This window comes from Tachysurus vachellii, chromosome 21, assembly GCF_030014155.1.
Source record: "Tachysurus vachellii isolate PV-2020 chromosome 21, HZAU_Pvac_v1, whole genome shotgun sequence".
Taxonomy (NCBI): domain Eukaryota; kingdom Metazoa; phylum Chordata; class Actinopteri; order Siluriformes; family Bagridae; genus Tachysurus; species Tachysurus vachellii.
Window position 1 is genome coordinate 13,967,376 of NC_083480.1, and position 27,138 is coordinate 13,994,513.

The following is a 27,138-nucleotide window of genomic DNA, read 5'->3' on the forward strand; positions in this document are numbered from 1 at the left end:
ATCTCAGGGAGTTTTTCCTCACCACCATCACCTCAGGCTTGCTCATTAAGGATAAACTTTAGAGATAAATAGTAACTTCCTTTTAAACGTAAACATTTTATTCCGTTTCTATACTTATACAAAGCTGCTTTGACAAAATGTGAATTGTTAAAAGTGCGATATAAATAAATTGAATTGAATCGAATTGAATAGGGAGGCATTTATTTAACATTTACGGTGTCAGAACTTTGGAACAGTCTCAGATCAGATTGTTCTTTAAGTTTTTCCTCCACTGGAAAGTCTTCAAGATGTTCTAGTTTCTCAGAAAGATGACAAGTTGCTTAGATTTCATACAGTAAGTGATAATAGGAACTAGTTTCATGGATGGTATTAAACCAATACTTCTTACAATCCCATGTTCTTTAATTAATGTAAAAAAAAAAAAAACGTGCTTCAGGGCTTTCTAATCATTATAGCTCACATTGCTGCATGTCGGTGAAAAATCTGGGATTAAATGGGTTAAAACATCATTCTCTGTGATTTGTTTTTCTTTATTGGGAATGCATCTGTTTACACATGTGTAATAATAAAACACACTGACTTTTAACCCCACTTGTCGACCGCCCTCCCTGCGCTTACCGTGAGATAAACAAACGGTAGAAAACAACACCAGCAATAAAAAAACAGAGAACTGTGTACTAATAGGATTGCTCTGTGTTTCATTATGAATATGTGAACCTCTGGGGCACATTCCAGAACAAATGAAATGCAAATCGCCTTTTGAAGACAACTGCTCAGTGTAACACCCAAGAAAGGCTTCATTTAAACATGAAATAAAAAAAACAAATAAAACAAACAAATGTCCCTTTGGCTAGCTGCCCACTGTCGACGCAGAGTGTTGCAAAGAAGAGCTGTGATAGAGCTGTGATAGAGCTGCGATAGAGCTGTGATAGAGCTGCGATAGAGCTGTGATATAGCTGCAATAGAGCTGCGATAGAGCTGTGATAGAGCTGCGATAGAGCTGCGATAGAGCTGTGATAGAGCTGCAATAGAGCTGTGATAGAGCTGAGATAGAGCTGAGATAGAGCTGCAATAGAGCTGTGATAGAGCTGTGATAAAGCTGTGATAGAGCTGCGATAGAGCTGTGATAAAGCTGTGATAGAGCTGCGATAGAGCTGATAGAGCTATAGAGCTGAGATAGAGCTGCGATAGAGCTGTGATAGAGCTGTGATAGAGCTGCAATAGAGCTGCAATAGAGCTGTGATAGAGCTGTGATAGAGCTGAGAGAGCTGAAATAGAGCTGTGATAGAGCTGTGATAGAGCTGCGATAGAGCTGCATCAACTTTCAGGCAGGGAAAAACTGACAGCTTCGAGCATTTCAACACTGTTTGCAGTTCAATTTTTATTAAATAGTAACGGACAAATTATAACCCGGTTTAATATTTGGGACATCGTTTAAAAAAGTGTAAACAAAGTAAACATAAAATGAAATTATCTATAACTTCAAGACCAATATATACACAATATACAATATTTATATATACAGTGTTTACAGTTATAAACCATAATAATGTGTGAATCCATTTAACATGTCAGATTTTTCCTAAGTTTCTAAAAACCTGCCTTTTAATCCCACTCACATGTACAACAGGAAGTGGCATCATCTGAATTTTCTGAAGATCATGAAAAGAAAAAAGTAAATTTTATTTTCAAAATACAATAATGAACGTAGGAAAATCATTACAAGGTCATCGACCTGCTCATGCCAGTAGCATGGAGGCTAGTTCATCGTGTTTTAAGTATTTAGTATTAAACATTATATCATTTTATTAAAAATCAAACGTGTTATTTTATCCCTGTTACTTATATAATCGTAAATAAAATAAATTTAGAAATTGTTATGTTGTGAGAGATATTTAGGGTGTGAGGAATTGAAAAAAAAAAAAAAGGCAAATAAATAAATAAATAAATAAATAAATAAATAAATAAATAAATAAAAAAGTGCATTAAAAATAGGTGGAAGGTGTGTAGGACTAAAAAATAGCCACGCAAAATTCTTTTATTCATTGGTCAGAAATACAGCGATGAAAAAATAGAAACAGAATGTACCCAAGCTTTGAGGGCACAGAGTCATTGCTAAAGAAATGATTAAATAATCAGATAAATAGCAAGTTTAAAACATTATGTGTATGCATCCAGTGTTCCTTTTCTCTTGTTCTTCATCAGAACACAGAGCTACAGTTCCCCGCTCTGTCCTTTTGGCTCAGTTTGCACTGTGTGTCTCAGTTTAGCAGCTCACATCTCCAAAAAAAGCTGCAACCCAAAATACACGCGGTATTCGCTCGGGTCACTCCCTGCAGTCGGCTTGATTCGGAGTTGAATCTCTTTCATAATGCAATCAAACCTCTCTAGAGATCACTTGTAAGTGGACCGAAACCACCTCACAGATATGCTTTCAGGTCTCGGACCGGTTGATTTTTTTTTTTTACAGACTCCTAAAGAACAGCACTAAGAGAAAAAACACACTGGGGTTTGATTCAGATTAAATACTGAATATTTGAACGCAATGCATCATTTCAACTCGATTGACTCAACTCAAACACTGATATTATTATCGTCTGAAATGTGAACAAGGTTTAATTCTTTTGAATCAGGCCTCTGAAATGCAGACCTCCAATTATAAGTCTCACACTGGCACGTGTTGGAGGCGAGCTTGCTTTGTGTTCAAAGCAGCAGTGTAAGCAAGCTGGGTCTTAGCAGGAGGACTGCAGGCTGCCCAGACTGGGGTGATTAATCTGAGCCTGTCATGTCACTGCAGATGTTTACATAGCGATATTCAGGGTACATATGTCTGATGGAGTGTCCCCCCCTTCATGTCCTCTCCCTAGTCACAACACACACACACACACACACCCATGCACAAACTCAGCCAACATCACCTGAGCCATCTGGAGGATGAAAAGGAGGGGTGGGCAGGCGACTATGTGAATGGGGGGTCCGGCACACACATATGCCCATGCACAAGTGCACACGCATACAAAATGTCACCGCCTGCCAACAGCCATGTCTATAATCTACTCTGTGCTTTCCTGCCTTTATGCTCTTCAATTCTTCCTTTACAGCTGTCTTGCTTAAGTCTACAGTGCTAAACAGAAACCAAAATTGATGTGCAATGGCAGATTTTTTATTTATTTTTTTATCAAACACCCTTCCCTGTTCATGTGCACGACTGTGACCTTACATGCCATCAGTACCAGACTGACTGGCCAATGGTCAGTGGGTCCATTGAGGATTCACCCAGGACCCTGGGTTTGTCGTTGCAGGAGATGCTAAAAAAGTGTGTTCTGCACAGTGGCTGAGCTCAGTGTGCAGCCTCACTGCTTCAGGCATGTACACTGCATCCAAATCACTGATTAAAGCATGAAGACTTGCTCCACGGGGAACCCGGGGTGATACAGAACAACACAATAGCATGCACCCCAAAGCACTCCAAAGGCATTGCAGCGTAGTAAAAGAGCCCAAAGCCCTTTATCCTGCTTGTGAGCAGACTTCAAAAAACACTCAGATGTATGAATGTAAACACACACCCATGCCAAAGATAACACCTTAAGCAGACACAGCATTAACCACTGAGATACAGCCTTTGCCCTGAATGAACCGCACACAGCAGTAAAACACCCTGGGGTTTAATTTATATAGATGAAGCATTGCATAACTGAAAGCACCCGTAGCCTTTATTTTTAGTCTTGATGGCTTAGCACTTGAGACTCGATCATAACACGGACATTATTAGAGGCCAAAGGTGCAAGTCTGGGCCTCTGCCTAATCAAGCATCTGCCTGTTGTCTCAGTTTCCCTTTCTGTCAAAGTACAATTGTTTAGCCCCTTAAAACCATGACATCCATCATATTTCCTGCTTAGCAAATAAACCAAGGTTCTTGGTTCAAGAGACACTTTTTGTAAGCCACTAATTTTCCAACTATCCCATTTTTGGATTTGAAAAAAAAAAAAAACTGGTATTGTTTGTGCAATAGAACCTGATACAAAACCAGGCATAAACCATCCTAAACCATGCATGTGAATGAGATGTGACCTACAAGGACCTACAACCATTTCCACAGATAGAGGATCACTGGATTTGGGTAAAAGGTTTGAGTCTAATGAAACCTCAGAAGTGACCAGATTTCTTGTTGAGCATATCTTATAAAAATGGCCGGGGTCTGAATACTATGAAAGCAATCAGAACATAACGTTAAGCCAGAGGGAAATGAATTAAGCTATTTATAGGAATTCAGTCAGGACAGGAGACGGGTAATAGCACCGACCCCTCATTGATAAATAGAAAGTCCATGGGGTGGAGTTGGACCTGAGCCATCTTCACCTACCTAGGTGGTGCTGGCTGGAGTCGAGCCAAAATTCCAGCTGGTAGAGTGTATTTTATGCTGGATAATTGTGTTTCATGCATTGTTTTCTGTTATGAAGCATTGTGTTTGTTAGGGTTCGTGCGTATACTATAGGATGAGCTGGATCCCATGCAAGTCTAGTTAGCCTAGTACAGTAGGTAACAGGTTTCATTCGTTCTTCTTTTCATTTATTGGGGCGGTTTACAATGTGACAGTGAGTGTTTTCATCTGTTTCATTGCCTCTAGTTCGACTTCTGTGTTCAGAACTGCAAGTATAATCTTGTTTATGATTATGGATCATCTTGATCCTGTCTGCCTGGTGACTACAATTGTTGTTTTTCCCCCAAAACATACACAGCAATTTTACTCACTTGCATATTCCCATATTCATCTTCACACTTGGCAAAGTTCTAGTTCTAGTAATTTAATACGATCTATGTCTGTTGTGTAAAGGACAACAGAAAAATATTTGGATGGATTATATGAGCAGAATGTAGCTGGGCAGCTGAAGTGTCATAGCAGGATATGACTAGAAAATTATGCAAACAGTTTTCTGTAAATAAACCACTTGGTAAACAGAAGCAAGAGCAAGGTAAAAATGTCAAATAGCAGCATTATACATGGCAGAAGATCATTCTTTACTTTTATCGTATTGTTGGGCAGTGAATGTCAAAGGGTGTGGAAATCACTGGGTGGGGGGGCACCCTTAAAGAATCTGACTTAAGGACTTTAAGTGAGAAGCTGTTGCAGGGTCTTGTATTGGTGGCATGGATGATCCAGGTCTTTCTACCAAAAGACAAAAGAATCCATTGGAGTGGTAGGGTGGATCTTCCACAATGCTGGTGGCCTTGCAAATGGGGCATGTGTGGTAGAATGTCATTCATTCATTCATTCATCTTCTACCGCTTATCCGAACTACCTCGGGTCACGGGGAGCCTGTGCCTATCTCAGGCGTCATCGGGCATCGAGCCAGGATACACCCTGGACGGAGTGCCAACCCATCGCAGGGTGCACACACACACTCTCATTCACTCACGCAATCACACACTACGGACAATTTTCCAGATATGCCAATCAACCTACCATGCATGTCTTTGGACCGGGGGAGGAAACCGGAGTACCCGGAGGAAACCCCCGAGGCACGGGGAGAACATGCAAACTCCACACACACAAGGCAGAGGCGGGAATCGAACCCCCAACCCTGGAGGTGTGAGGCGAACATGCTAACCACTAAGCCACCATGCCCGCGTGGTAGAATGTGTCAATGCTAATTGGACATACAGTTGATCAGAAAAACTTTCTATATATTATCTTTGGTTCTTGGTTAGATGGCTGGTGTTGAGGGGGCCAGAAGAGGTACTCCATGGCAGGCAGACCAGGGGACGTAGAGTTTTTCGCACCATGGATGTGCAATGGACCAAGATCCCTACAGGACCCCCTGAAGTAAACAATCTCTTGTTTTATCAACAATAAGAGATTACTGTCTTAGATGGCACCCAATAAAGTTCAGGCACCTGCTCAAGCTTTGCTACAGTTGGTAGTGTAGTATGAAGTGCCTTGCCCTTGTGACACATCCAGAGAAATCTAATCTTTTTCAAGGACAAGTGGGTCGACTAGATGGTGACAAACCCGTAGCAGATGAGAAGACACAGGTGGTTCGATAATTGCCTCCGAGTCAATTTCAAGTGATCTTTCAACAGACCAGGAGAAGCATTGTGCCGTGTTGTAAGGCTTGTCACATCTAACAGGCCTCATTATCTCCATACTTTAATAGGATGCTATGCGCTGAGTCAGTGCAGTGGTGTCACATTTCAGTCCAGCACTAATAAGAGAAAGACTGCATAGCGGAACAATCAACACATCAGAGCATCGTCCCTAAACGAGAGAGAGAAAGTGTGGCAGAGCAGGAAGGAGGAGGAGGAAAAAAACAAGACGTAGAGCGGGAGGGGAAGAGAAAAAGCAAGAGGTTATCTGTTCTGAGAACTACAAACGCCCCCATTCCTCTGTACCTGATGTTGGTCTCTTGACGCTGATAGACTCTGCTTCTCCCATTTAGAGGATAATGAGATTGCTCTCTCCACACAAACCTGTGCAGACTACAGAACACTGATGCACAATCCATTGACAGACTGCTCCATGTTAAAAAAAATCATTTCTGACACACACACAGACACACCTGGTACCTGATACAAAAATCTAAAAAAATGGAAAAAAAAAAATAATAAAAAAAGAAAAAACATCCGAGATCAAGAAAAGGCAAGTGAGTGATCGGAACATCTGATTGGCTGAGCTTGTGACGGCTCTTAGAATAGAATTCCACATGGTAACTTCCTCAGGTGGTAAAAGGATGCAATAAGGCTGGAAGGGAAGAGCTGACTAATTGAAAAGAGCCCAGCAGAGAAAAATCTGATACATGGCCACTCCTCAGAGCCCTCAGCAGACGTCTCTGATCTCTCTCTCTCACACACACACACACACATAGAAAGGAGGCGAAGATCGTAGACTGGTTCTCCCACGCTGGTGCACTGAGTACAGTTCACAGCAGTCATCTCATACTGCGACCGCAGCGTGTGGGTGTGTGTGTTTGTATTGAGAGGAGGTTCAGACATGGCTGGTAGCTGCTGGCTATCGAGTGAAAACACACAGCAGATTGACTCACCGCTGAGTCTACAGTGAGACTGCATGGTTTTAATATTCAGGCAAATACACACCAGGGAATTGCTATGCGACGTGCCGTAGAGATTGTTATTCTTTCATAATGACTATATACCGTTAGGAATGATCAGTATCCCGCCTGAACGGTAGTCATCCGTGGGCATGCACATTGTACAAGATCACATTTTGTCTAAACAAAACAAGCAGGCGCACAGGTGCACATACAAACAGGCCCGAGCTTGGGGACGTGCCAGAGGCGAGGAGCCATCGTTGGCACGTCTGCGAAGCAGAGGGACAGGTGACACTGCAGCACCAGAAAGGGAACAGAGAATTCAGCCTGCCAGAGCAGCCAGATGGGGGGGTAGGGTTGAAGAGAGTTGGGGTGGACTGTACGAAGGGGGGCCTCTGGGTTGTGGGCCCCTCTTGTTCTCTGCCACGCAATAAAAATGCTAATCTAGCCAATTCCCCTGTTGATCGACTCTATGGAAAACAGGTTAGAGTTCCTCGCTCCACATGTGTACCCTCAATTTACCAGTTGGCCTTTTCTTTATTTTAATCTCTTAAAGTGTTCACCATTAAAAGGCAGTGGCCTGGACGTTTTTAGGTCTACCTTGGTCTGTTAATGACAGCAAATGGCAAAGCTTTGACAAGACAAAAGCAGCAGCATTATAAACCCAATTAAAGGTCATGTAATGTAGGGGATATAAAAACTGGTCCTCACATTTTGCATAGGGTCGTTCTACTGGCTGCTTCGTGCTGTTGGTTAGCTTCTGAAGTTAAACCGGAGTAGGTTTGTGCATGCAAGTGTTTTAGCATTCACAATGGGCTTTGATGCCTTTGAAACTGATTTTAAATGCAAGGTGAACTTCCCTGAATGGCTCTACCATTCAAGAATCCCGATTGCTTTTCTCACCGTCCGCCTCCCGCAATGTTCCTAACGATAATCAAGTTCAACAATGCGCAATACACTGTAATTAGCCAGGTGATGACTCCATAAGAACGGCGCTGGCAGACCTGTCTACGATCAGTGAGCCAAAGCGGCTTCATCTGCCTGGCTCGGCCTCCCTAATCGCCTCATGCAAGGGACTGAGAAAAGGCAGAGACGAAAAAGAAGGGAGGGGTGGCTACAAAGGAGTGCAAATGAAAATCAAACAGGAATCTGCATAATGTTGTCTTTGTTCCCATTTTTGCCTCTTTAACTTTCACATCAAATTAGCTTCAGGGAGTGTGTTTGGGGAGATATGGGGCCTCCAAACCCCTCATTCCCCAGCTGGGTATAGGGGTCGGCCCCGTGCGGTCCACTCCCCAGAGACTGGTTACGACAAATAAGATTAATGTCTCTCAAGTCTGGAGAGGCGCACAGATTAGGGTGATAGGTGATTTTCTCAAGAGAAGCCCCACATGTGTGTGATGCATGCGTTTGTTATAGTATAAGGAGGGACAAAGGGGCTGGGGACCCCGCAGAGTCTTCATCCTCCCCCTCTCCTAATGACCAGTGGAGCATGGAGGGTCAGGAGAGCAAGGGTCAAGGGTGGTCCCTATCTTCAAGAGCAGTGGAGCAGAGGATGAGGAGAGGAACTGAGTACATATCTCATAAACCTTGTGTGTAAAACTCTGCTAGCATTAACACACAAAACAAAAGGACATTCCATGTAGGGTCCAATTATTTCATCACCTGTTTCTCGTTTCAGGAATGACAATGAATATAAATACAAATAAAATATATTACATGACTATTTAGGGGTGTATTCAGAGTCAAGCGCATGCACTGAGGTTTATTACAAAAATGATTACTTATAATTATTTAATAGAGACCTCAGGTGGTGCTGCAGAGGGATGTATCAGTTAAGCCTAATTCTGACCTCGGACATTTTCACTCAATAGTATTGTCTCAGGTGAGGAACCTCTGTCTAAGAGTATGATATAATATAACCACAATATGTCAGTGCTGAAATGTAAATGCGCTCAAAGAATTGGCACTGAAATTCTACTTAAGTCCAATATTAAAAATATCAACATGATTGTTTATCAAATTAATGAAAAATATTGTCCATAAATTGGAGACTGAGATTTCAGCATCATGTTAGCATCTACTAGCTACATTAAGCTCTGTGACAAATAAACTGTCAGCACATGATACAAAACAACTCATTTTATATCAGACTTGCAGATTAATTAATAATTAAATAATAATTTCCTCCTCTTATCTGAACTACCTCGGGTCACGGGGAGCCTGTGCCTCATCTCAGGCGTCATCGAGCATCAAGGCAGGATACACCCTGGACGGAGTGCCAACCCATCGCAGGGCACACACACACTCTCATTCACTCACGCAATCACACACTACGGACAATTTTCCAGAGATGCCAATCAACCTACCATGCATGTCTTTGGACCGGGGGAGGAAACCGGAGTACCCGGAGGAAACCCCCGAGGCACGGGGAGAACATGCAAACTCCACACACACAAGGTGGAGGCGGGAATCGAGCCCCCAACTCTGGAGGTGTGAGGCGAACGTGCTAACCACTAAGCCACCGTGCCCCCTAAATAATAATCAATTTATTAATTTGTTCATGCTGATTGAAAAGTTAACGTCCGTTATGTCGAGGGGAACAGAACACCAGTGTACTGGTAGTATTGGTGAAAATGGTTCAAATCAATTTTTGCCACAGAGAACCCCGTCCTTAAACATGTATACGTACTTTCCCCCTATGTAAATATTGATGCAGCTCTGAACATGGCTCATAGTGAGTAAACCCAAAGTAAAGCATGCTAATTTATTCTCAATGCAGTCTGATTCTCATTCATCGGCTCGCAACGTGCCCGGCTCCAGAATAGAGCTCTACAATCAGCCATATTGCTGGAGTTAGCGATGCTGGCTAATTACGGTATATTACTCTCATCCTATCACTAGATCTAATAAGTAGTACTAACAGACTGTGAAGCTGCAGTTTATTCAGATCTGTAGGGCCATCAGCATCACATTTAATCCTTTTCTATTTCAGAAACTGCCTCCATGCATATGCATCGAGGTGCTAGAGAAAACACAGGCTTCAGCGAAACCACGAGCGACGCATAGTGCCACTTTAGGAGAGGAAATGTGGTGTTCTGAGCTCAAATCCCTCCCTTCTGCTTCACTCCACACAGAAAACGTGTGCGATGTGAGTGATGGACTGCAGCTTCAGATAGATTGAGGTGTATAATGAAAAATTGTTTTCTGCACAAGACTACTATCATGGATAGTGATATATATATATATAAGTACTTGGCGTTGATGTTGTGAGTGCAACGCTATCAATATTTTTTTAATACTGAAAGAAAATCAATTGACGCTATATAAAAGAACGCACGGAAATATATAGTCTCCAGTGTATTTTTTTCGTTTTTCTAGTTCTATTTTTCGCATTGTATTTTTTTCCATGATTAACCTTACTGAATGAAATTGGTCTAATCATCTAATTGTGCAAATTGTTGTGCGAATCTCTCTCTCTATGCCGGTCTATTAGGGATGTATGATAATAACAAAAGTTCACAAAGCATCAGGTTGAATCTACAGGTGTTTTCATGCATCTACAACAGGAAAAGAGTTCTGACTTTGATTACCAGCATCATTCACATCAGTCTCTGTCTCATCGTCTGAGGTAAAAGTCCCAGGCTGCGTTTAAACACGAGCCTCTTCGTCATCTCTTACCTCATCTCTGTTCACGCTAAGACTGATGAGGAAAAAAAATATTCGCTGATTCGTTCGTTCGCTCACCGACACAAATCTGTTCAGTTACCTGGATGTCTTTTTACTAGGTGTCTGAAAAATTTTAAAACCTAATTGATCTGTCTCTTAATGTGATCTTAGACATGTTTAGCCGGACTGCTGGTGATGATGAGTTGCTGGTGACCCTGACTTCTGCCCTCTAGACCTGCCGTGCCTGATCCATTCTGCATTTTTACAAGGAATCTCCTTGACCTGAGAATCACTTGGTGCTGCTAACAGACGGACTCACGTGGATAGCCTGAAATTTCTTGTAGGTGATGCACCAAGGATGGCTGTGAATGGTCTCAATTGAATAGCCTAAAGCAGGGGTGGCCAACCAGTCAGAGACCAAGAGCCACATTTTTTTTACAGTGTTACCGCAAAGAGCAATCATACACATGGGCACACATGAACATCACCCTTTTTTTCCCTGCCATTGTGAGAGCGAACTTGACACAAATTGTTTACTCAAATGATCTTGCTCCTACTAGGAAACTTTGAGGTGTTTTCATCCCACTCACATGCGCGTTTGACGAAAATACCGTATTGAACTCAAGTGAAGCGAATACGCACATTAAAAAGACACAAACTTTAATATGAACGTAAGAGCCGCATGAAACCGGACGCGGGTTGGCCAGGCCTGGCCTAAAGATTGCACTTGCCCACGTTTCATTACAGTGGGTACTATATATTTCAAGATAACAAAAAAAAAACAGGATGCTTATGATGAAGATCCTTTAAACACACTCAGTACTGCAGTCTGACCTACAATTTGTAAGAGTATTACTCATAATTGTTAAACTTGTTGCTTGTTACACAACACAAATTTGGCATTCAGATGCCAAGACAAGGAAAGAAAGCAGATCTTCAGACTGATGTCACAAGTCCTGGACTCCAGTGCAACTTTTATTGGCGAAGGACCGCCCAAGATGGCGACATATAAAGCAACCAATCACAGATGTTTTGTTCAGAGTTGAGTTCAGTTGAGTTTAAGGCGTGTGAAAATATAAAATCGATGTTCCTATAGAAACAGACCGGCTGATGAAAACACTGATCATCTATTTAGGAAAGTCATGCAAATGAATGAGTCTTGACCATGAACTTCACATCATTTGGAAAATCCAGCGTTTATCTGATCCTCAAAAGCGCTTGTTGTAACAGTTGTAAACTCGACAGCTTCCTTCTTTCCTGTGTCCAGGCAGATGGTTACAAAAGCTTGACACATTCATCTCTCAGAAATCCTGCTAAATTCATCCAACCGGATGACGACTTACATTTACTGTATTTGGCAGACACTCTTATCCAGAGAGACTTACATTTTTATACAACTGAGCAATTGAGGGTTAAGGTGGCAGCCTGTGGCAGCAGTGGCATCCTGTACCTGGGGTTTAAACTCATAAGCTTACAATCAGTAGTCCAACACATCTAACACATTAACTACTAGGCTACCACATCAAAACGTCAAAACCACCACGTCAAAACCCCTATTTTTTTTTTTTAATAATTTTTGATGTTTTTCCAGGATACCACATCAATGTCTAGATCTCCACGGATATTATGTGTAGTTCCATCAGCTACTCTACATGTTCATTTTTTTCCTTACACACATGAGGATTTGGAAAATACCAGGATACTATGACAAAATTATTCTAAACACACAGAGCCTCCTTAAAGATAAATAATTAAGAGCCAAATTTTGGATAGTCAATAAAACATCATTGTGCACGAACTATTAAACTAAGCACAAATAATTCTGTCTGGTAAAATATTTCATCTCAAGTTAATATAGATATAAAAGTGTGTCCCAAATTCGCATACATATACACTATTCTATGAGGTTTATATTTTTAATAGTGCATGAAGTGTGTTCAACTAAAAAAAAAAGTGCACTTCGAGCACTCGGATGATGCACTGATTCAACTGTAGTGTGGAAGTTTGGACGCTTTGTGCTCTCAAGGCTCACAGCTTTGCTTATGTAGTAGGAAAAATGGGCGGGGCTACCAGACTCTGATGCTAGATGAAAATTTTTTAGAAAATAGTCGACGACATTTCGGTCAACGAGACGTCTTACAAGTGTCTTTTAAAATAGCTCGCACGGTTCTATTCACCATAGCTGAAGCTATTCAAGTCGTATTACGTGTTTTTTTTTTAACTAGGCAAGTACATTGTGTAAAGTGTAAAGTGTGAAGTGTAAAGTATGTATTTAGTGATTGACTCTAAACTTACTCATTCATTCATTCATTCATTCATCTTCTACCACTTATCCGAACTACCTCGGGTCACGGGGAGCCTGTGCCTATCTCAGGCGTCATTGGGCATCAAGGCAGGATACACCCTGGACGGAGTGCCAACCCATCGCAGGGCACCCTAAACTTACTCATGTATGTGATATACTACTGGAAATTTGCATTGGTGGAACAAACTAGCAAGCTAGCTAGCATCTACTGTTCACTTAGCCACCGTAGTCCCTCTCGCTTCACATCACATCCCATCCCAGCACACCATGAACACTTTCATACACATTTTCAAAAAATTAGAAATCACTAAGAAGTGACTGTTGCTTACATTGTTGCTTCTGGACAACATAATGTTTATTTTAAGGTTCTTAATAACAATTTTTGCTTTGCATAGACCTGAATAAGCACTTCCTAAGCAGTTATGCACTATAATGTGCCCTCTCTGGGATTTCTCATAACTTCTCATAACAAAATAGGCTGTAATGATCTGAGAGCTGGAGCACTCGAGAAGAAAAAAAAAAAGCCTCCTACACGTCGTTTAACAGAGCCGAACATTACACTCACGGCTTTAAAGTGGCATATCAAATAGCTACGGGCGTTTATGCCTTACTGTGTCTAATTTACAAATGTGAATGAGATATGACACTTGCATCCAATCCATCTGTCTGAACATGCAAATGTAAACCGTGCAAAAAAAAAGCTGACAAAAAACCATACAATCTATAATCTCTGGACAGTTTATTAGGAACACTTGTATACGTAGCCAATCATGTGGCAACAGTGTAATGTATAAAATCACACAGATACAAGAGGGACCTCAGGGACTTTTCTCAATGACTTCTTAATGCTTGTTCGTGCCAGACTGTCTGATTTCAGTATTTCAGACAATTTGTCTATTTTCACACACAACAAACAACCCAAAAACCTCCAATGAGCAGCATTTTTTTAGCTAATGTGTAAATATTTAGCTAATGTGAAAGGACAGAGAAGAATATACAGACTGGTCCAGGAACTGCAATTGCCACTTGTTATAAATGTCATGAGCAGACAAACATCTCACATACCAAAGCTTTAGGCATTATATACTACAAAGCAGAAGACCACTTCATCAGCTTCACTCATTTCAATCAAGAACTAGAAACTCATGCTACATTGGGTATCTGGACACTTGATAAAAGATTGATAAAATATTACAGGATGTGTCAATGACCAGGGTGTTCCTATTAATGCGGCCAGGGAGACTACAAAGCTGAAGCATCGCATTATGTAAAGGCTGTTATAGAGCCAGAGTGCTCCAGTGCGGGGGCAGATACAGGGCAATGAGGGCATGAGTGTGTGCTTTTATATCAGAAATGATCACGAAGTTACTTTATCAAACAAATCTCTTTCCATCACTTCTCACTCACTCACTCACTCATCTTCTACCGCTTATCCGAACTACCTCGGGTCACGGGGAGCCTGTGCCTATCTCAGGCGTCATAGGGCATCAAGGCAGGATACACCCTGGACGGAGTGCCAACCCTTCGCAGGGCACACACACACACACTCTCATTCACTCACGCAATCACACACTCTGTCTCTGACATTTCCAGAGATGTCAATCAACCTACCATGCATGTCTTTGGACCGGGGGAGGAAACCGGAGTACCCGGAGGAAACCCCCGAGGCACGGGGAGAACATGCAAACTCCACACACACAAGGTGGAGGCGGGAATCGAACCCCCAACCCTGGAGGTGTGAGGCGAACGTGCTAACCACTAAGCCACCGTGCCCTCCATCACTTCTCATTATTATTATTATTATTATTATTATTATTATTATTACTATATGTTTATTATTTATAGAGGTAGATTCTAATAAAGACCTGCAAGTTACAAGCATTCAGAAATTTCCAACCTCATTGTTATTGGGATAATTTCCAGACACAGTGAGTCTCATCAGAGTCTAATAACATTTTCATTAATATGACTGAATGAATGAATAACTGAATTATTTTTTAAATCAACTCCACACACTAAAAACAGCAAATACAGACTGAAAAAAGAAAAATTACACTGTTGCTAAACGTCAAGCAGTTTGCATCCAATCTTCTGTCATATCTTATACAGTCTTAGAATCTGCTACTAAAATGTTGCCAAGAACCACCTACTTCAAGAGGAACAGTAAAGTTTCAGTGAAATCAAAAACAACTTTTTAAAGACGTGATACTATTATGATACATTTTTTATTTTTATTTTATTTCAATCTTATCTTCTGAAAAAGGTTTTGGTTGTGTCCAGTTCTGCTCTGGGAAACTTTCTGAAGGGTTATATATTTCAGGAATTAAAAAAATGTATGCGGGTTTTCTTCAAACTGTTGAGACAAAGTTGGACAAAAATGTCCACAACACCTCAATATGCTGTAACATTAATATTTCTCTTCATTAGATCAAGTGGTTAAGGCAAAGGATTGTTGATTAGAGGATCGGGGGTTTGAGCCCCAGCACTGCCAAGCTGCCACTGTTGGGCCCTTGAGCAAGGCCCTTAACCATCTCTACCCTGTGCTCAGACCCCAACCTCCAAAATTGTGATACATGAAGAAAACGTTTCACTGTGCTGTAATGTATATGTGACAAAATAAAGGCTTCTATCCTAAACACCCCTGTGTACAAAGCGAGCTCCATGAAGACAAGTTTAGATTGGAAGAATACAAGTGGCCAGACCTTCTCGTCTGTCATCAGTGCTTGATCTCGCTCTTATAGCTGAATGAGTAAAATATCCACAGCCAAGCTCCAAAACATAGTGGAAAGCCTTTATGGTGAAGTGAAGGTTATTATAATAGCATAAAATACATGGTTTTGGGATAAGATCTTCAGCAAGCACAAATCAAACATACCTAACACTTGTGCTTACTGTAGTATATAATCTGACCTGAATAGTGCAGAGCTGCTGCTGTAATCATAAAGACTGCAGTCCTGTACTCATCCCAGGACTCTTATTTACAATCTGCTTATATGGAACATCCTATAAACACACTTAGTACATTTTGTTTGTATACTATACTGTAAATACAGGTTCTCCTTAGAGTCTGATATCTCTCCTGTTACCTCAGGCAGCTTTTCCATGCCATTGTCACCTCTGACTTTTTCCTCAGGGCTCTAAAAATTGTACTTGATTAAATCAAACTGTTTATAATTAAAGCACCCGAACGCATCTCCTTAGCTTCTCTTTGTAACGTGGAAACAGATGAAAAGCCTTGTTTACAGAGCAACACGTTGATGTGAATAAGTGTTCGTTAAAACGCACCGGAATTAAATGTCAGCGGCTTTCTTTGATTCGGACCTCGACAAGTCGCTTCGGAGTTCCGGTGCACAAAGGATTATTATTATGCAAATGAGACGAGTCTCTCTCTCTCTCTCACTCTCTCTCTCTCTCCCTCCCTCTCTCTCTCTCTCTCTCTCTCTCTCTCTGTTTCAGCTGATCTCAGCACTTTGCTCGAGTTTGTCCTTCTCCCTCATCCGGTCGCCGCGCGCTGTTGCTGCATTTCTCGCCGTAAGCGGTTGCGCGAGCTGTTAGTTCATACCTGCTTCGTCAACATATACACGTGTAAAAAAAAAGTATGCACGTGCGACCGCATTTGTCATTTCATTTCAATGATCCTCATTCAATTTCATTCAAGATTTCCTTCCAACTTTCATGGTCAGTAAACAGCATCCAGCATCCCATACAGGACACCAAGGCACCAAAGAGATAACGCCTCACTTCCTTTGCAAATCTTTTACAACTTTAACCTTACAAGGTGATGCTCTTGGGCTCCTGCGCATCTATTCGTGTACAGTGCAATAAAACCTACTCGACCAAACGCAGCAACAATTAGCCAGGCAACGAAGAAGAAAGATTTTGATTGAGGACTGAGGTTATAATCAAGTGCATGGTGGTATGACGGGGGCCATAATTAATGCATGCTCAGCATTTTTTTTGGAAGCCAGGAGGCTATAATATGCGTCCTGTTGTAGAACTAAACAATGCAAAACATGATGTCGGCCAGCAGAAAGATCTCTCTCTCTCTCTCTCTCTCTCTCTCTCTCTCTCTCTCTCACTCACTCACTCACTCTCACTCTCACTCTCTTTCATTCTCTTGATCGCTATTAATTGCACGCATATGGCTTCTGCAGGAATCACCGAGGAAGCGGACCTTCTGGTACTCGGTTCGTGCTATTTGCATGAGAAGAAAACCATTGGTTTATGGGCTGTGATGTAAAACAATGACCTGGGGAGCCTGGGGCCACAGCCGGCGGCTGATCTCTTGGTTGGCGAGTGTAGCGTTTACAGAAACGTGCGGCGCGGAAGGGAGGAATTATTGAATGCATGCTGAAAAATGGGGGGGGGGGGGGGGGGACAAAAGTGAACACTGCAACTATGCATCCCATAATAGTTTTTGTTAATTCAGTAACACCAGCAAGAGACATTAAACGTATATAGAATAACGCGTAAATGTCATGCACCATGACTAAATGTGTGAGAAATGTTACTTATATAAAAATAATTTGTTAAATATAGAAATCCTTATGACATGTAATTAAGGAGAAGTTGAACATTAACAAAGGACGCATAAAATGTTTTACCATATTCCTGTCTCGCTCTGTTATCCAAGAACTTTCCTTCAGGGGGTAAAAATGGCGAAAGCGTTGACGTGTCATATCGTCATTAAATCATCTAGTTCAATTTTAGTCCCAGGAGATTTTTTATGGATTAAATTAAGCACTTCCATCTTCATTCCCACCTGATCACAGCTATATAAATCCCAACAGCTGATCATCAGACTTCAGAAAGCGCGACGCCTTCAGACCGTGCGGCTCGCGGACGCGTGCAGACCAGCTTACCAGTTTCGGTTGTTTTTTTCTTCTCCCTTAGTTTTGTTTTGTTGTTTTTGTTTTTGTTTTTTGGTTGTTGTTGTTGTTGTTTTTTTTTTGCCAGTTTGGATTGTTTGCTATTTGCCCAAATGTTGATTTAAACGAAAGAAAGAAAATAAAAAGGTATTCGTGGGGGCGGAAGAAAACAACTGGAAGTAACGACAACCAGGCAGCAGATTTCACGTTTCAAGGCTCGGAGAATAAAGCGCTAACAGCTCGGAGCGACGTGAGCTGTCCGGTGCTATATGCGTGTGCGCGCGCCAGCAGAAAGGAGCTATCCGGTGCTGAAGTTGCATTTCCGCTTAGAGCGACGCGACGGCACGAGAAGCTCACTAACGGGGGCGAGGTGTCTGCCGTCGCCCCGTGCCTGCGTCTAAGCAAAGGAGCACCGGTGCAAAACGGAAAGAAAGCAAATAACAATAAAACACAAAAACAAACAAAAAACGGGGTTTGCCTCGACGGTGCATGAAGAGCAAGAGACCTGACCGAGCGGGTGGACGGACGAGTGGTGTGTTTTTTGCTGCAACGTGAAACATGCCAAGGTCTTTCCTGGTCAAAAAGGTTAAGCTCGATGATTTCTCGTCTGCTGACCTCGAGAGCTCTTATGGCAGATCCAGAGCGGACCTCAGCCTCCGATTTCACGAAAAAGGTAAAAATGACGGAATGAACAGTGCGCTGATGTAGTGTGGGTGATGAATAGGCGACCTGTAGGACGATCAGGGATGGGGGAAAAATATGATTTACATTACATTTTATTTACTGTGTATATTACACGATAATGCTGGATGTTTAACGGTTATACGTGATCACTCATAACGCGTGCTAATCCACCATTACATTATTTCATCCCCCTCAATCCATCACTCGTTACAGATTTTTTGTCGAGTCTGCACATTTTGGCATTGGCAATTTCATGTGTTGCACTTTGCTCACTCGCAGCAAGACTCCATAATCTAGAGGATGACTGCAAACATATAAGAAACACTGAACACGCGTGTTACTTGACATTCATCCATAAGTTATTAGCTTTTATCTTTGTTTTTTTTTATAGTCGGAGAACCGTGTCATGGAATTATTCACACTTGCACTTGCGCGCGCGCGCACACACACACACACACACACACACACACACACACACACACACACACACACACACACACACACACACACACGGAGTGTATTAAAGGAACGCTTGATCGTGTTTGCAGCCATTATTTACGCTCTATATAATGCACACTACACTCTCCAAACCATTTTGTTCGCAAATGCATTTCCATACTGTTCATACACACATCCATGTGCGTGTCTCATAGAAGATGTCTCTGGCATGTGCAGATCGACCTATTTCTGCTCGGATCTTTGTCTCAAGTGAAAATGCAATTATAACTGAAGCGAGATCAGCCGCCTTTGTCCTTAAACGGGTTACCCCGCTAATTGAAATGGAGATGTATTGATTTCTTGGTGGGAGTGTTGCAGTGAATGAGAGAATACCGTCACGTGAAGTCTGTTTACTGAACGCAATCTTCAATTTCTAGTGTGGATTACTAAACAAACGCACAGGGAGAAAGAAACGAGAGAGCAGAAATACAGACTGTTGCATGTCAGAATGTAACACCTGACTCATTGCTTCCTCTAGAGTCGAGTCGGCGCTGTTTAAACTGTTGCTTTTTCTTTTTCTTTCTCTCCCAGCAGCAGGTTACATCAGCGACTACATAACCCCGTCTGTGTATGAAGCAGAAAATGAAAATGGCATCAAAGTGCCGTCGCCGGGACCCATCTACGAGAGCCTGCACAGCGATTACGGTGCACCGGACTCGGACCAGCCCGACAGCCCGCGCTCTGAGATCTCGACTGGGTACATCAACGGTGACAATGCGGTGAGTGAGGGCTACACGGTAGACGCCTTCTTTATCACGGATGGGCGCTCGCGCAGGAGGGCCGTGGGTAATGCGCGGAACGCGCAACGCCACACGTGCAACGAGTGCGGAAAGAGCTACGCCACGTCGTCCAACCTGAGCCGCCACAAGCAGACGCACCGCAGCATGGACAGCAAGATGGCCAAGAAGTGCCCGACTTGTGGGAAGGTGTACGTGTCCATGCCGGCCATGGCAATGCACCTGCTCACGCACGACCTCAAGCACAAATGCGACGTGTGTGGCAAGGCGTTCAGCCGCCCCTGGCTGTTGCAGGGCCACATGCGCTCGCACACAGGCGAGAAACCGTTCGGGTGCGCGCATTGCGGGAAGGCCTTTGCAGACCGCTCCAACTTGCGCGCTCACATGCAGACGCACTCGGCTTTTAAGCACTACAAGTGCAAGCGCTGCAACAAGACCTTCGCACTCAAGTCGTACCTGAACAAGCACTACGAGTCGGCTTGCTTCAAGGGAGCCTTTTCCCCGCTCAGAGCCGATTCATGAAAGATCCACGGGAGTCACAGTGCGCCCACAGCTTTGCTTTTCGCTCCTGCAACAACAGAACTGAGGAAAACTTGGATTATTCGCATGTAACTTTTCTTTTCCAAGCGTAACCATCTCCCCCAAGCCGTACGCCTACCGAGCCGAAAATAGCAACTTATTTTGCCAAAAAAAAAAGAAAAAAAAAAAAAAAAAAAAAAAAAAAAAAAAAAACTCAAGACATTAAAAATGTCTAACTCTCAATTAAAAGGTCAAACCTTTTCTAGGTATTGGATCACATTATACTGCTGCCAGTGGCCACAAAAGTGTTCAGCGTCGAGGTAAAACTATAACTTATTTATGTACTTATTTATTATTTTATACAAATCGTGTAAAACCTTCATTTGCACTTTAATTTATTCTTTTGCCAAACTTTTCCTTCGCCATTAATATGCCAAAGCATTTGCCACTTTTTCAATCTGTTTTATTGGTTCCTTTGTTGTTTGTTTGCCACTTTTTGCATGCAAAAGAGGAAATCTATGCCAATTTTATCAAGCTTTGGTTTTTTCTTTCTTACTTTTTTCTTTTTCTTTTTTTTTTTTGTCCTGCGAATATCTAGTTAGAATCAGTCTGCAATATTTCTCGGGAGTCATTAAAAATTAATAGAGCAATAATGCATGGTATTTTTTAAAACAAAACAAAACAAAACAAAAAAAACAAGAAATAAACCAATAATAGCTATAACATTTTTAATCACGATTTTAATCCAATACCGTTAGTAGTTGTGCAGAAGAAGAAGCTCAATATCAGGGAAATGCCAGTGTAGTATTAGTGGATATAGACCATGGGCTAAGGGTAGGTAACGGTGGGGAGGGGGGTGGGGTGTTGGGGTGAGGGTATTGAGAGGGGGGGGGTCTTTTCTAAGCGGTTATGCACTGCCTGCCTCTTATTTAGAGTAGTCGTAGAGTCGTAGTCACGTGGTGCCGCCCCGACCCTTTTTCCCCCCAGGTGCACGAGGGTCGAGCGGCGCTTCTAACCCTGTGTCTGAAATGGCACCCTAGTTTCTACAGCCTACTCCCTAGTCCCTTATACCCTACAGAATGAACTGAAAAGTGCATTACGTGTTGGATGTTTGCATCTCTTAGGTCTGGTACACTAATCCAGCGCAAAGCATTGTGGGATTTCAGGAGCTTGCCTTATGCGCTACACACAATTTGATTGAAAGAGCCAAACTCCCAGTAGTGAGTAGTGCACTCACTATACAGTGAATAGGGTGTGGTTTCGGACACACGGAGCAAAAAACTTCCACTGCTCACGTGTACTTTGTCACGTGACAGAGAGACCGACAGATCGATATATAAAGCACTTCTTTGAGAACACTTCCGACTTCCTTTTTTTTTTTTTTGTTTGAGGAATAACAAATAAATAGTAGCACAAACTTTAGAGATTCAGGTAGACTGGCCTTGTATTAGCTGAACCTCTGCTTTTGTATTACAAGTGAATAAAAAGGGAGCTGTTTATTGCTTGTAAATAATTCTTTGGAATTAAACATTTCTACAAAACTGTATTATAGCATCAAATGACCTTATTTCTGAAGTTTCTTCCCACCCCTACTTGGGGTTTCTTTTATTTATTTATGTATTTATTTTTGCCCAACGTTTGAACAATGTAAAAGCACAATGACACCGGGCATTTTGTTTCTCTTCCTAAATAAAGAACGAACAAGGAACTCACCTGGTGGTTGTGTTTGTGTACAGAAAACTTGCCTGTAGCCTGAAACTTTAATCAAGCAATCATTGTGACTTTGTACTCAGATACAGACCACAGCATAGCTTACAGTTCCAGTTAGCACTAATAGAGTATAATGGGAAGAGGGAATAAATACACAACCATGTGTTGCGTGAGCTCAGGTAATGCCAAATTGCACTGTTTGGGGATCTGATATGGTGTCAAAAGTCAAGATGGCAGAATCGATGGTTGTTTTGCACAAGCAGGACCTTTTCCCCTGATCTTGGGTCATTTTGATGTTATTCACTGAGCAAGTCGTAAATGATTCATCTCCAAATTGGAGCTTTAGAGCTTTACGTTGCTGTTATAGATAAATAAGTTAAGAAACAGGACAAAAATGTTCCTATTTTAATTTTACTGCAGTGGTTCGAATGTTTTGATGACTCATTCATTCATACAGTACTTGTTCAAACTGTATACTATTAAATGCTCTCTGGAATGCCTACATCCTGCCCTCCAATCCAACAAAGGTTATTGCTCTGTAGTAGCTTCTGGTTAACATCAAACTTGGGCCATTATTAACCCTAACCCTTGTTGTTTTGTGTGTCAATGCTCATTCTGTGTTCAAAGTTTTGATTTCAGCTCAAGCATACATAACATCACTCATAAATCATCCCAAGCTGTACTCTGTGTGTTAGAGAAACAGGAAGAAAGTTCTCCAGTAAGCTTGTTTTTTCAATAGTTGTGTTAAACAGCAGCTGTCAAACTGCATCACGCTAAACATTAGTTTTTTGCCTTTCTCACTGCCATGGGGAAAATGTAAAAGAATGCTGCAGGGTGGCAGCAAACGAGCCATGGCCTGGCACTAAACTGATGCACACTCTGGCTGGAAAGTTTTGCTCGATCATAGCAAATAAGATAATGTCACAACAGACAAACAGTATCCTGAAAAACAAGTTTGATTTAAACACTCAGTGATATAAATTTTATGGTTAAGTTTAGATTCAAATGAATGTTTGATGATCTTGAAGGCTATTGGCTTTTGAGATAATATGTCAAGATACAGAATCAAATCAACTCTCATGATTATTCTGAGCACTTGAATGACAGCATTTGTTCATTGTTGTCTTTATTCACAGATCTTAAATAAATGCCAAAAATTAGCTGTGTTCTATTTTCCACAAAGGCATTTAAAATCATATATGATACATAAGGTTTGGTTATTTTACGACTCTAAGCTTAGTCTGATTTGAACTAGAACTAACAACCTTTTCAATAACTCTTTGCAGCCACCTAAAAGAGATGTAGCTTTGATCCAATCTGTATAATTCTACATAGACATTTTCACCAATGGCGTGACTAACGAATCCATAAGGGCTCTGGATTTTACCTCTTTAAAACTCCACAATTAAGATTACATTTAAATACAAAACATGAATCTGTAAACTTTTTTAAAAAAAACAGGGTTCTTAAATCCTTATCTGGAAAGAATCCTAGCTTTTAGTTAGAACCACAAATAAGTACCACTTTCTTTCTTTTTGCATATTCAGCTTCTGGAAATGGACCTCTTTAGGACTTCTTTCTGAAAGTAAAACATTTATTGAACTGATGTGTTAAAAGAAAAAGAAACTCTAGCACACCATAGGGTTCTAGATAGAAACCTTCTCCCCAAAGAATGCACGGTTATTATTTTTCCTGTCATGCAGTGCAGATGTTTTATAGCAGATCTTTGCATAAGAAAAATCCTCAGTCGCCTCTTGGCCTTCTTCACTCCGTTAATGACCGTAAATCGCACAGAGCTCAAGCTCCTCTTCCTCTGCATTTATGTTCTCTAACTGTGGACAAACTTCTTCAGAGAGTTCAACAAATGGCACTAGTTACATCTTCACTGAAGTTAAGCCTGCTGTTGAGGGACGGATGCTTAGTGCGGCTTAGTGTGGCCTCGTCTCAAATGACCTTGAGTGGGAATTCTGTTGAATAATAATATAAGATGGCAATTTGCTATGGTAGGAGTTGAAGAACATGTGAATCTCCCTGGTAAGTGTCTTATAACCCCCCCTCCCAATCTCTCTCTCTCTCTCTCTCTCTCTCTCTCTCTCTCTCTCTCTCTCTCTCTCTCTCTCTCTCTCTCTCTCTCTCTCTCTCTCTCTCTCTCTCTCTCTCTCTCTCTCTCTCTCTCTCTCTCTCTCATGTCTTTACAGCAGAAATTGTCCCACTCTAATTTGGTGCGTGGTAGGGAAGCCGTCTCGACTGTTGTGTAAGACCGAAACATCCACATTAACTGTCCGGTAATGAACCTGTTGTTCACTCACATTCAGCAGGAGACGCTTTGAAGCTCAAAACCCCTGATAAGGGCTTTCTTCAGAGAGCTGTTCAGCTCAAGGTTAATGCTGAAGAAACCCCTGCCATGGCCATGCAAAGCCTTGCCTAGAAAACAGTGAAATAACAGAACCCTCTAAAGTCAATAAATGTTTTAAAGTGCTATGGGGGAGAAGAAGAACATAGCTAATGTTAGGGCCACAGCTCAGCTTTCAAAACCTAGATCAATAAATAACGCTTGATTACATCAGGATAGACTGATAAAGAACAAGAGGAAGCAAGTACCTTAAAGTAGAACCACCTAAAGATGACCTCACAATAATAATAATAATAATAATAATAATAATAATAATAATAATAATAACAGGTCTTTGTTTTGTTCCTCCAGCAGAAGCCTTCTCTCTAAGTGTTTCAATATGTTCTGCATATACTGAAGCAGAAAGCTTTTAAAAAGCTGTAAGCATTAACCATTGAGAAGAACCTTGGAATAAAACTTACACTCTTAGAATAAGGAACTCTTAGAAAATGCTTCTTCTATATAAATATAGTTGGTGATCTGGAATCATTTCCTTAGACTTCTACAAAGAATCTTTATGGATTTCACCGAAATAACAACTAAAGACTTTTAGAAAATGTACAGAAAAGAAAATCATACCTTTGACAATAACCTTGACTTGTTTGTATGCATGTTCGATCTAAGGATCATTAGTAGAACAAGTGTAGTTTAAGGCTCTGGGTTATTGATTAGAAGGTCAGAGGTTCAATCTCAAGCACTACCAAGCTGCCACTGTTGGGCTTTTCAGCAAGGCCCTTAACCCTCTCTGCTTCAGGGCTGAATTATAACTGACCTTATGACCTGACCCCAACTGCTTAAGAAAAAGAATGTGTCTGCAAATATTCAAAGAACCTTCAAACATTTGAGTGGACACTTATGGAAAAAGGAGAACTTCTGTATATTATTGTATATTTATGGCTTTTTAGAGAGTTTTTGTCTGGAACCCTTTTCTTTAGGCTCCAACCTAAAACCAAAGTAGCAACCAAAGTAACCTTCAGGGTTCAAACATTTTAACGGGTGTAAACTGATGGGAAAATTGACATGGGATGTATTTTGTGGAACACCTTCTTGTTGTTCTACAGAATTATCGAGTCCTCTAGACAATAAGAAAAAAAAAGAAATTCTTAATTTAGATGAACCTTTTCTGAACATTCCCCATATATTGTGCCTAAAAAAAACTACTTTTTTTTTTTTGTACATACAAATGATGGGTTCTTCAGTGGTTCTTCAACCATTTTTTTGGACAGTTACAACTACCAAATATTCTAAAAAGGTTCAAGAATGTTTAAGATTCTGCAGCCAAAGACCACTAACACCTAAGAGTGTATGAGCAAATTAATATGTTAAAAAAAATGTCCCAAATAATTTTACTGAAGCAATTCTTCAGTTTGTGCCTTTTGGAGAACTCTTTGGATACGAGTTTCATGAGGAACGGTAAAATGCTTAGAAAGCATTTCACTGCATGTTGTACTGTACTGTGTACGGTGGGAATGTGACAAATTGAATAAATGATGTTTCCATACAAGAGAGATTCCCAGCTAAAAAGGTTTTTGCTAACTTTAGATTCAAAGACTGTAACTATGTATGAGTATGAAACGGGAAAGAAGGTTGCTTTCTTTTGTTGTGTGTGTGTGTGTGTGTGTGTGTGTGTGTGTGTGTGTGTGTGTGTGTGTGAAGGAGAGAGAAAGAGAGTTGATTGTAGTAAGACTGGCACTTTGATTAAACTGGATGTGGTGGTGAGATGATTAGTTCCGGCTCTGTTTGTAAAGTTATTACTAATCACCAAACTCCTGCACATGCGGTGCTACATGCCATTTCCTTCTCCTGTGAAAAGCCATGATTAATGAAATGATTCATCACACAGCCGATATGATGAAAATGAATCCATTAATTCTTGTAAATCATCTGTCCAGACACTGGACAAACTTGTGTGTGTGTGTGTGTTACAGAGAGGAGGATAATATCACTTTCAGAGGGGATTTTATAGAGTGCCAATCAAAATGCAGGAGGTTTTGTGTCTTTTACTTCCTTCTTAACACTCTGTGTGAGTCCAAGCAGGTTCATGGCAAATCACTGTCTCAGATATCGTCATCATCGGTGTGCAGAGTGTGTGTCATGCACGCAAGCATGCACACACACAAAAAAAAAAAAATCTGGCATCAGCAGAATCCACTACTTACCCAGCAGACAGCAGCACACAGGCTGTGTGTGAATGTGGGTGTGACGTCAGACGGAATGATGCATATGTGCCTGACCTGTTTCTCCTGCCCCACGGCACTCCATCACTTCCTGCCGGGAGACCTGTGTGAGAGAGGGCACCGCTGTCACACTCACCTTGGGAGAAATGCCAGGCTGACAGCGGGTGTTCATCTTCTCCACACATCCCAGCCCGGGAGTGTGTTATACCATCAGCGTCTGGAAGTCATATGGTGGATTTTCATTTTCTTTTGTCAGAGATCATTTATGGAGTGTGAAAGTGTCTCGTTTAGAGCATAAAGTGGCCTGAAGTCAGGAAGTGTGAGCGGGAGTGTGTTTGGAAAGAAAGAGTGTTTATTTGGCTGATAGCTTGTGTCAAGGTGACATTACAGGAGCGACAGAAGCTAGGTGACAGTCATCATCTCTGACACACACACACACACACACACACACAAAACTTTCTCTCACCGTCAATCCGATCTCTCCGTCTTCTATACACGACACACTGCAAGACAAGACGAGTCTCTGTATATTA

The 27,138-nt window shown here is 41.5% G+C and overlaps 1 protein-coding gene across 3 annotated transcripts; it reads left to right on the plus strand.

The window, feature by feature from the left end:
• Window positions 1–17,967: 17,967 nt before the first annotated feature.
• scrt1a (scratch family zinc finger 1a) lies at window positions 17,968–20,371 on the plus strand. 3 transcript variants are annotated; one of them, XM_060897611.1, is made up of 2 exons: window positions 17,968–18,561; window positions 19,602–20,371. In XM_060897611.1, the coding sequence occupies exons 1-2, from the start codon at window positions 18,447–18,449 to the stop codon at window positions 20,327–20,329; spliced, it is 843 nt and encodes a 280-aa protein (XP_060753594.1). In that variant the 5' UTR covers window positions 17,968–18,446; the 3' UTR covers window positions 20,330–20,371. The 3 variants fall into 3 exon arrangements, with proteins under 3 accessions (XP_060753594.1, XP_060753596.1, XP_060753597.1); XM_060897613.1 differs by having other exon boundaries at window positions 19,605–20,371; XM_060897614.1 differs by having other exon boundaries at window positions 19,608–20,371.
• The last annotated feature ends 6,767 nt before the right edge of the window (window positions 20,372–27,138 follow it).

What these genes read in the sequence shown, in the direction of transcription:
- scrt1a (XM_060897611.1), top strand. Translation starts at nt 18,447, where the DNA reads ATGCCAAGGTCTTTCCTGGTCAAAAAGGTTAAGCTCGATGATTTCTCG. An exon ending in CCTCCGATTTCACGAAAAAG is followed by an intron (nt 18,562 to 19,601) that starts GTAAAAATGACG and finishes TTTCTCTCCCAG; the next exon opens with CAGCAGGTTACATCAGCGAC.